The sequence below is a fragment of the Echinops telfairi genome, unplaced genomic scaffold, assembly GCF_000313985.2.
Source record: "Echinops telfairi isolate 266 unplaced genomic scaffold, ASM31398v2 ScPeMD7_2291;HRSCAF=2852, whole genome shotgun sequence".
Lineage (NCBI taxonomy): Eukaryota > Metazoa > Chordata > Mammalia > Afrosoricida > Tenrecidae > Echinops > Echinops telfairi.
Genome location: NW_022106189.1, coordinates 21,307,139 through 21,318,145, shown reverse-complemented (window position 1 = coordinate 21,318,145; position 11,007 = coordinate 21,307,139). Strand labels below are relative to the sequence as shown.

At 45.6% G+C, this 11,007-nt stretch overlaps 1 protein-coding gene across 1 annotated transcript; it reads right to left on the bottom strand.

Annotated features, from left to right (window-relative positions):
- Positions 1 to 8: 8 nt before the first annotated feature.
- GINS3 (GINS complex subunit 3) lies at positions 9 to 8,631 on the bottom strand. Its single transcript, XM_004704635.2, has 3 exons — positions 8,330 to 8,631; positions 3,764 to 3,997; positions 9 to 1,076 (listed from the first exon to the last, which is right to left on the bottom strand). The coding sequence occupies exons 1-3, from the start codon at positions 8,513 to 8,515 to the stop codon at positions 846 to 848; spliced, it is 651 nt and encodes a 216-aa protein (XP_004704692.1). The 5' UTR covers positions 8,516 to 8,631; the 3' UTR covers positions 9 to 845.
- Positions 8,632 to 11,007: the final 2,376 nt, after the last annotated feature.

Sequence of the window (11,007 nt, the reverse complement as noted above, 5' to 3'; positions counted from 1 at the left end):
CACACACACACACACACACACACACACACACACACCATGGTCTCTTGCTTTCTTAGCTTTGCCCTGTAAAGCTTCTCAAACAAGGCTCTTCATCACCAGCAAGCCCAAAGTCCCGATTTCCAGATGTAATCATGGCTGGTAAACACCCTTTAATAATTACTTTGCAATTCTACATGGCTTTCTGACAGCTTTTCTAGGGAGGGAATGGAGTAACGAATGGAGAGAGGATCCCAAAATGTCAAGAGACAAAAACAAGCTCCGTTTAATCACTGCCCCGCCAAGTTGGCAGGAGCGCTATGGGAGCTCTCATCAGAGGACATGAGAGCAAGAGCATTGTCTCTCTCCCCTTGGTAAAAGCCAGGCCATTCACCCGCCGTTGCTATTTCCATCCACAAACCATCAGTCACATGTCTTACATACAACATTGCAGCGTGGAATCTGGGGATGGTGTTTGGAAATCGGGCTCTAACTCCCCATTGGCAGGTGGCAGGGGACGGTTACAAGTCAGGCCAGCAGCTCCAGGGTTCTGTCCTTCCTACAACTACCTGGAGGACGAGACAAAGAAGCTCAGGGGACTGTTTTGTGAACATACCAAGATGTCCAGTCGGGGGGCTAATGAAAGTGGACCTGTGAGGCTGTCCAAGTTGCCAGGTGCAAGGGCTCCCAGTTCTGACTCACGAGAGCAAGGGGTCGTATGTTTGAAAGAGCGTTGTTCAGAGGAAGGACGCGGCTCTCTCTTCAGCAGGGCTCTTGGGTTACGTAGGTCGGGCCTGGGGGGTCAACAGGGTCAGAAAGTCCAGGGGCACCCTCAGTCTACACGGAGTAACTCCATGCCCTCCTGGCCATCAGTCTTCCATGTCGGTGAATTTCCTCTTTTTGTAGTTCTGCACGAGGCTGGAGGCCGTGATCTGAGAAGACTGCCCCTTCTCCCAGCACTGGAAGTTGTTCAGTCCCTTCTGGCCTGTCTGGAATAAGCCCCTCTCCATCTCATCCAGCCTGGCTACCAGGGCGGACGTGTCTTCATTGTAAGCATTCTGAGAGGAGTCCATGATGCGGCGAAAACGTCCAATAAATGTCTGAAGGGGACGAGAGGAAGAGAAATCAGGGCCGCTCTACCACCCCACAAAGCCAGGCTCGTTTCTACCCCTCAGTGTCCTTGCTGCCTCACAAGTAAATGATTTCCCATTGCCATGCCTTAATTTCCTCCACTGTGAAATGGGCCCTTTAAAAAATCCATGAAGGAAGATGTGTGCAGCGCCCAGCAAATGGCTGCTACCCAGAAAAACACCACCGCTCATTGGTATTCGTAACAAAGGCTAGTCCGTGGCCACAGGCAGTTTCCCCCCAGTAAACATTTCTGGCGTGACAGGATCTATTTCTACTTTTGGGGGGTAAAAGAGCAGGATGGAGACACAAAGGACCGAAGGGACGGCTTTGCTGGAGAGCTAGGAGCCCCGGCTTTAGTGTCTCCAGCTGTTTCCTGGCAAGGCCAGATGATGTATATGCAAGTATACGTGCAAGCACCTGCGCCCCTGAAGCAGGGAGAGACACATGAAAACGCCAGCAGGCAGGACCTCAAAGGACAAACACATCTGGGTGACTTCCTGAGACACGTGAACTTTCCTCCTTTCTGTCTTGCTGCTGAAAAGAGTCTCAGACACAAACAGCCCTGCTGCTCTTCCCGGCTTCCGGAGTCTATGTGAGGGGCCTAGGTGGTGCCATTAACATGCTCTGCTGCTAACTGAAAGATTGCTGGTTCGAGTCCACCGAGAGGTTCCTCGAAAGAAACGGCTGGAAATTTACTCCCCAAACCTCAGTCCCTGAAAACCCGGGGAGCACAGTGGTGTTCTAGCACATGGAGTTGTCAGGAGCTGGAGACGACCTAACAAGTGGCTGGCTGGCTATAGTCTACGCATTGACTTCTTTTTCTGAATGGCCAGCAACCACATCTCTGTTTATCGTATGTTACAAACAGCACCGACACCTGCTGTTAGGTCAAGCCGTCCTTAAGCCTGATGTGGGAGGTCAGCATCATCCAGGAAGCAAATATGGCTTGAGGCAAATGCTCTTATAAAGTTACCAAAGGGGAACCTTTGGGCAGTCCAAGACTCATGAGGTAAAAAGGATGGTTTATTCTAATACTGAGCAACAACAACAACAGTACACTGTGAAAAGTTAAAAAGGTAGTCTCAATGGCATCAAACCAATTCTACTCATAGTGACCCTATAGGACAGAGTAGAACTGTCCCTGTGGGTTTCTGGGGCTGTAAATCTTTACAGGAGCTGAAAGCCTCATCTTTCTCCCTTGGAACACCTGGTAGTTTTGAACTGCTGACTTTAAGGTAAACACTACACCACCAGGGCTCATGAAAAGGATGCTAATAAAAGCATACTATTGTTTTGGCCATGGAAAATAACAATAATAGTTACTAGTTATTAAATGGCCTTACATAATTTTTTTATAACTCTATAATTTGGGCACTATTATTAGCTCATTTTCATTGGTGAAGAATTGATTACTGGAACTATTGAATAGCTCGACCAAGTCACATAGCTAATATGTGGCAGAGCCAGGTCTTAACCCCAAAGCGACAAGGAGTTTAGGCAGGTAAGACAAGCGGTTTGTAATTGGCTGCTAACCAAGTGTTAGAGGTTCAAGTCCAGCTGACAACTCCATGGTAGAAAGGCCTCGTGAATAGCTTCCATAAAGATCACTGCCACGACAATCCTATAGAACAGTTCTACTCGGTAACTCATGGGGTTGTCAGGAGTTGGAGACCCACTCGATGGCAGCTAACAACATAATGCACACAACTAACTCCTGTATTTCCAACACCGCCCCCCAGCAGTTCTGGAACTGGGCTCAAAAAACCACCCTCGAAACTTGGTGCTACCAAATGATTCTGACTCACAGTGACCCTATAGGAAAGCGTAGAACTGCCCCTGTGGATCCCAAGGCTGTAAATATTTCCAACAGGAGTCCTGGTGGTGTGGTAGATTATGCATTGGGCTGCTAACCACAAGGTCAGCAGTTTGAAACTATCAGTCACTCCTTGGGAGAAAGAAGAGTCTTTCCACTCTTGTAAACATTTAGTGTCTTGGAAACCACAGGAGCAGTTCTAGTTTGTCTTTTTTTTTTTTTTTTTAAACATTTTATTAGGGGCTCATACAACTGTTATCCCAATCCATACACACATCAATTGTGTAAAGCGCATTTGTACATCGTTTCTCAAAACATTTTCTCTCCATTTAAACCCCCAACATTAGGTCCTCATTTCTAGTTTGTCTTATAGGATCACTATGAGTTGGAATCAATTCAACGGTAGCAAGTTTGGTTTTTTCAGTTTTGAGATCCTAATGGGAGCAGAAAGCCTCATTGTTCTTCTACAGAGTGACTGGTAGATTTGAACTGCTGACCTTGAAGTTAGCAGCCCAATGTGAAACCCACTATGCCACCAGGGCTTAAGCACAGGGCTATAGTTGTGTAGCTAAGTGCCTATCACTATAATCCACTAGCACCCCTTTCCTCCTGGTTTCAACTCTTAGCAAGTTCATTAATTAACTTATTTAATGAGGAAGAAAAGACAAGTCATTTTTAATACGTGCATATAACTGGCACCCTCGGTCTAACTCGGGCTGACTGGAATAACAACAGCCAGTTGTGTGCATCATACAGTCCTCTGGGTGAGAGTGACACTGTCCTCTGGCCGCATCCGGCCCCTGCGACATGTGCACTGCCACAGCTTTGACACTAGGTACTTGCCTGCAGGAGAGACTGGGAAATCTCCGCATTCTCCGGGCTGTCAAAATACAAGAGCTGGGAGCCGAACCCGTAGAAATGCGGCCCCATCTTATGGAGGTCCACCACATTGGCGTCGGCACTGAACACGGTCCTCCAAGCCTCTTGATAGACCTTGGGAAGCTCCACCGAAAGGATCCGCCGCTTGTGGTCAAAAAGTCCTTTGGCCAGCCACAGGGGGATTTCCAGCTTCGAGCCCTGTATCCAACAAGGATACAGAGAAAATGGGTGAGACGAACAGGAAGTACAGACTGTACGGGCTATGTCAAGGCGACCTGGTGGCCTAGTGGGTTACACACTGGGCTGCTAGCCACAAAGTCAGCAGCTCGAGTCCACCACTTGCTCCGAGGGTGAAAGATGAGGCTTTGGGTGACAACTGTACAACTCTTCTTGAGATGATGGAATTATTGAATTGTATGACATGTGGATGAAGTGCTGATAAAATTGTTAAACAAAAACAAAACAAAAAAAGAGACGAGGCTTTCTGCTCTGATATTTATCTTATCCAGTAAGCCATGGAGACTTGCTCAGTCTAATAGGGTCTTGATAAGTCAGAATGAGTTCAATGAAAGTGAGCTTTTTTTTTTTTTTTTTTTTTAGTACTGGGCAATATTGATTGTTTTCTTTGTGGGGAGTGACCATCAAACACAAAAGACCTGGTTGAGACTTGAAGAATACAATGGTGTGAGCTAAAGACTTACGTCATGAGAGGATGGAAAGAGAACACGGGTTTATTCCACAAAAACACAATAGAAAACAGAAAAATATATCATTGGAGAAAGTGCTCTTTTTAAAATTTAACTCACTGTGAAAAACATACACAGCAAAATCCACTCCCGTGCCATGCTTTGGAGATGTCAGTGACACTGGCTACACTGTTCACATCGTATCAAGGTCTCATCACTTCTGTTCTAGTTGTTTCCCTTCCATTTATTTAATCTCCTTGGCCCTGACTGTCTCGTTGAGGTTTGAAAGCAGCTGATGACACTTTAAGGAGCCCTGGTGGTACAGCAGGTTTAGCGCTGAGCTAAGTGGAGGCTGGGAGGTCCAAACCCTGCAGCTAGCCGCTCTTCCCGAGAAAGATGAGGCTGTCTGCTCCAGGACACATTTCCCTTCTGTCCTGTAGGGTTGCTGAGTTGGAATGGCTCCAGGGCAGTGGGTTTGGTTTGGGTGGTTGACCAATAGGGTTGCTACACACCTAGTTGATTCTGACTTACAGCAATCCCACTGAACAGAATAGAACTGACCCAAGTGGTGTGCACGGCCCTAGTCTTGATAGAAGCAGATGGCATGTCCTTCTCCTGTGGAGCAGCTGTTGGCTTTGACCCACTGAACTTTTGCTTTGCAGCCTGCAGTCAAGCGCTTTAACCACAGGGCCCTTAGGGGTCCTGTAGTCTAGTTCCTTCTCTAATTCTTGGGCTTCCTTTTTTCCTCTTGTTCCAGATGAACAGTTATATCTTAGATGGCGGCTCCTAAGCGTTAAGACCCCAGACCCGCTCTCCCTACAGGGAGGGAGAACATAAACTTTAAGACCCCAGACCCGCTCCCCCTACGGGGAGGGAGAACATAAACTTTAAGAACTATGAGGAGGCTTCAAGGAGTGTTTGACAAAATGGAACGAAAAGAGCTTGGAGGTTTACCACAAGCTTTTTGAAGCTACCCAACAACTCAGCAGTTCAAAATGATCAGCTTCATCTTGGGAAAAAGATGAGACTTTTTATTCCTGTAAAGGCTTACAGTGAAAAAATAAATAAATAAAGAATTAAGAATAAGTAAAAAAAAACAAAAACTTACAATTGCAAAAACCCACTGGGACAGTTCTACGCTGTCCTATAGGCTCACTGTGAGTCAGAACGGCCTTGACAGCAGTGGGTTTGTATCATGCCAATGGACTGGACTGCATCTCAGTGGTAAATTTTCTAGGTACCAATATATAGAAAGTGTTCAACTGCAGACACTTTGGAAGTGTAATAATATTTGTACTTTCTTTGACTAGTCAAGATCGACTCCCCATACACATTCACCGAATGCTTACTATGAACTAGGCACCATCCCATGAGTGTCTGTGGATCGATATAAAAGAAAACACGTCAGCCCGCACTCAGGATACAGTCCCACCCACTTCGCTTCTAGAGACAGGCAGTCCACACATCACTGGTCACGCGTATTACAAGCAACAATGCAGTGTGCAATTTGGTCACGTTATCAATCTCAGATGTTCACATGTAATGATCAGAGCTGTAAAGGGCAAGAATAATGAAAACCAACAAACAGAGGCATTTGACTTACAGAGACTTACAGTTGACGATGGAGTCATTGAAATCAAACCCTGTGATAAGTCGAGGACTACATGTCAACAACAAAACTCCAAACTCATTGCACTGGATTCCAATTCACAGCAGCCACCACACAGGACAGAGTAGAACTGTCTCAGGTTCCCAAGATTATACTCTTACAGTAGCAAACTGTTACTCTTTCTCCTGTGGAGGGGGACTCGTGGCTTAGACCACTGACTTCTCACTTAGCAGCCAAGCACTTACCACTGGGCCACCAGGGCTCCTGTGAAGGTAGATATCAAACCAAATGTTCAGGTATCAAGTCAATGCTGACTGTTTTAGGCTATAAAAGTGGCCACAATCTCAAATATAATTCAAGGAGAACATTTATCAAGTCTTAAAGGGACAAAGATGACACAAAGACCCAGACACATCATATCATCCAGATGAGGGAGGCCATTAGCTCAAGGTCATAAAGGCATCTGAGGATTCAGTCAAGGCACTAGTTAAATAAGGTATGGAACAAAGGAAACAGTTACAAATTCATGATTGGTGGCAGATCACTACAGCACAGCTACAAGTAGCACTACGGAAGTGGAAACAGGGCCATGATTGGGATATGTGTATTATGTTAGCCAGAAGAGATTACAAGGTTTATATCAGCACTAAGTCCTCATATGTGTGTGTGTGTGTGTGTGTGTGTGTGTATGGGTATCCAAGAAAAACTGGGAGGAAGCTCCACTGGGCAGAGAGGAGCTTTCATAGTATGCATTTTTCCTGCTAGGCAAGCATCAAACAACTCAAAATGAGTTAGTGCACACAGTGGCATCACCTGGGAAGGTTCTCTCGGGTCACAGTTAATTTTTTCATAAAAGCAGTTTCCGCTTCAACCTCATTTTTGTGTGTGTGATGGATTATTTAAGAGAACAGCATGAGGCTGTGACATTTTGTTTCCTGCTTGAGAAAAATGCGCAGAAACTGTTGTGATGTTGAACACAGCTTACAAGGACAGCGTTAAGGGAAAAACTCAAGTAAACAAGTGGTTTTCTCATTTCAAAAAAGGTGAAATGTCTACTGATGACAAGCCTAGTTCTGGACATCTGTCAACTTTCTGAATGGATGAAAATGTCCCCTTGTAGTACATTTGGGGTTTGTTCCACCAGGTCAGACTGTTAATCAAGCTTTCTATTTAGAGGTTCTGAAAAGATAGTGCAACAGTGTGTGGCAAAAAAAGGCCTGATTTGTGGCAGACAGAGGACTGTTTTTGCCACAACAAAGCACCTGCTCATGCAGCCATCTCAGTGTGCCAGTTTTTGGCAAAACATCATGCCTCTCTTCCCCTACGCACCTGACTCACCTGACCTCGCTCCATGAGACTTCTTTTTGTTTCGGAGAATGCAGACAGGCATGAAAGGATAGAGATTTTTAGAAAAGGTGAAGGAAAAAACTCGGGAGGTGCTATCAGCCATCCAAACATGATTTTGAAAAATGTTTCCAAGAATGGAATAGCAGATTTGACAAATGTATTAAGTGTAATGGAGAGAAATTTGAAGGTGATAAGGTTGTTTTGTTTTTAAAAAAAATTAAATACATTGCTTTGAGGGAAAAAATGTTTTTTAAAATCTATCTATCTTTATCGAGTTGCTGATATCTATCTATCTATCTATCTATCTATCTATCTATCTATCTATCTATCTATCTATCTATCTATCTATCTATCTATCTGTATCGAGTAGCTGATATCTATCCATCCATCCATCCATCCATCCATCCATCCATCCATCCATCCATCATCTGTCTGTCTGTATCGAGTTGCTGATAACATGCGGGAGACATGCTCTTACAGAACCAAGAGCTGTTTTATCTCAAGTCGAACGGGAATATACACCAGATCCTTAAGTATTTAGCATGAGTTAACACATTTAGCAGACATGCATGTCAGGGTGGGGGTGGAGGGGAGGGAGACACATAGTTGAATTTGGACAGTTTTCAAAATAAATTCAATGCTGCAAGGAGCTGGACGACTTAAATACACTTAGATTCCCCAGCTAGCAATCATCGGGCCCAGGGCCCACTGCGCCTGAATACAGAATACACGAGGGGAGAATTATTTAGAGCGCTCGGCCTTGCCTCGCCCCGCCCCGAAACTACAAGTCCCAGAGGGCAGCGCGTCGCGCGCCGGATAACGCGGCATTCCCACGGCCCCCCGGGAACTGTAGTCTTTCCGGGCCGGAGTCCGCGCCAAAAGGCTAACCTGAGAGATCGCGTTGTCAGTCTCGGCGCCTCCGCTCAACTCCGGGAAGAAAACTCCGAGGCGAGGTATGGCTGTTTCCGTGCGCACCGGTAGCTTTTCCTGGGACATCAGGATGTCGTCCAGGGAAAGAAAGTTCTCCTCAGCCCCCAGCGCACCCGACTCCACCGGGAAATAAGCCTCAGACATGGTGTCGGTCTGGAAATTCCCGTTTCCACTTGCGTGACTTGCGGATCTTCGGGAGTGCGGCGTGGAAGAGGAGGAAGAAGTTAAGTCTAGATTGTCAGGGTTGTTATCTTGGTTGACGCGGCAGCCAGACTGGATTGAAACTGCTGTTTCCCGCGTTTCGGGGCAGGGCAGACAGGAGCAGTCGATCCAGGCTTGTCTGCGTCCTGGAGCTGACTGCTCAGGCAAAAGCAATCGACAATGCCTGGAAACTGGCTTGGTTTAGGCAGGAGCTGGTAATGCGGGAGCTGCTCAGGGAGCTAGGGGGACAGTTAGTGGGTCATTTTTCTTCAGTCATAGTGTACCCCCAAATTAAAAGGAAACACTGCCGATTCCGATTCATAGCCACCGCAGACCCAGAGAGTGCTAAATAGAAGCTGTTCAAAGCCAAGGGAAGGTCCAAGATGTATTTTTTACTTCTGTTTGTGCGGTCCTTTAAAATTTGAGTGAAATTAAAAACACTTTGGGGGAGGAAGGGGCTTTAAAAGTGTTTGCTTTCTGCCCCAAGTCTGATGAAGCCTGACCCACTTACTGCAGTTTTCCAGCAGTGTACCTGCTAATCTCGGAATTTCAAAGTATTCAAAACACAGCAACAAACCCCTAGTATTAGCCCCAGATAATTATAGTGGACTCAATTAGGAACTACTTGTATCATATTGGTGAGCACAGGATGAAGTGGGACAGAGGGTTGGGTCACATGGCTCACAGCAGTACTGAGTCTGCTTTAGGGTGCCCCTGATCACCTGATAAGTTTTCTGGCAAAGTTCTTCTTTTACTTTAGCAAACAAATTTATTCTTTCACCGTTTAGGAGACCAGAAGTCCAAATTCAGAGCACTGCCTTCAGGGGAAAGCTTTCTCTCTGGCCACCCTGACTCTGGGGGGAGATGCTTGACATCAATCTTCCCCTGGGTCCAAATGACACCCTGCACTGCAGAATCTAATTACGTGGTGATAGTAGGTCCCTTCCTCAATTGCTTAATCCCTTTTATATCTCATAAGGAGACTGACTCAACATTTAACCTGATCCTATAGATTTCATCCTATCTCATTAACAAAACTGCCTCGAATTCAGCCTCATTAACATCCTGGAGATGAGGATTTAAAACAAGCAGGGTAACATCAGCTTACAAAATGGAGGACAGTTATATAATACTGAGACTCATGGCCCAGCCAAGTGGGTAGATATTTTCATAACTTTGCCCCTGTCTGTTTCACTGTATTCATGAGTATATTTACAGCAAAGGTAAATGCCATGTACAAATATCTTCTGTCAAACCTGTATGTATTATGAGTATAGTCCCACAGCTCCTTCTACACCTGTCCAGCCTGTGTGTCTACCCATACATGTATTCATAAATCATCGTGTTTGCAGGAATATGGACCTAACAGTATTTATCTCCGTTGCCTTTAAGTCTTCCAACAGCTTCTCCTGCTTCCACTGTGTTTTAGCTGATTTCTCTATTATAGCTGTTCTCAACCTGGGGGTCATGACCTCTTTGGGGTGTCGAACGACCCTTTCACAGGGATTGCCTAAGACCATATTTCCGATGGACTTAGGAATTGAGACATTGCTCCTCTATCCATCTCCAGGCAGGTCCGCCCACATGCAGATACATCCACATATGGGGTCACCACAACATGAGAAGCTGTATTAAAGGGTCCCGGCATTAGGAAGGTTGAGAACCACTGCTCTATTATATATTGCCCTCCCTTTTACCTAAGCTAATCGAGATCTACCCCCAAGCCAATAATTTACCCTTCCTTCTCCTCCTCCTAACCATCAAAGAATGTTTCTTTTAGTATGAAAACATTTGTCTTCTTGCAATGGTCTCATTTCTCCCAGCGCAGTGCCCTCCAGGCTCATCTGGGTTATGAGGTGTTGCAGAGATCCATCATGATTCTTCACCATCGCACAATCGTTATTCTATCCATTCTTGGGTTCTTTCCATCTCTTTGCTGTATCGTGCTGTGATGAACATGGGTGTGCAAATATCTGTTCATGTCCCGGTTCTGTTTCCCTAGGATATGTACCAAATAGAGAGATGACGGGCCGACATATGGTATTTCTACTTACGGCTTTTTAAGGATGTGCCATACCATTTTCCACAGTGGTCGCACCATTCTACCTGTCCCACCAGCAGGGGGCGAGGTGATAGGCTCTTCATACCTTCGCCAGAGTTTGTGGTTTTCTGTTCTTTTTTTATTTTATTTTTATTTTTTTTTAATTTTAGGGGTGTGTGTGGGGTGTGTGTGTGTGCACTCCAAGGGATAAGTAAAAGGGTGAGGAGCTATGTGAGGAGCATACTAAGGCAGCCCTTTTTTTAAATTAATGTTGACACACAAACTTTTTTTGGTGACATGTCATTTAAATCCCTAGAAGAGGAAGGTAGTCGGCCACGTCGCTGAGCTGGGAGACAGTGAGGTCCTGCATGAGGTCGTCGAGCTTGTCACTGGT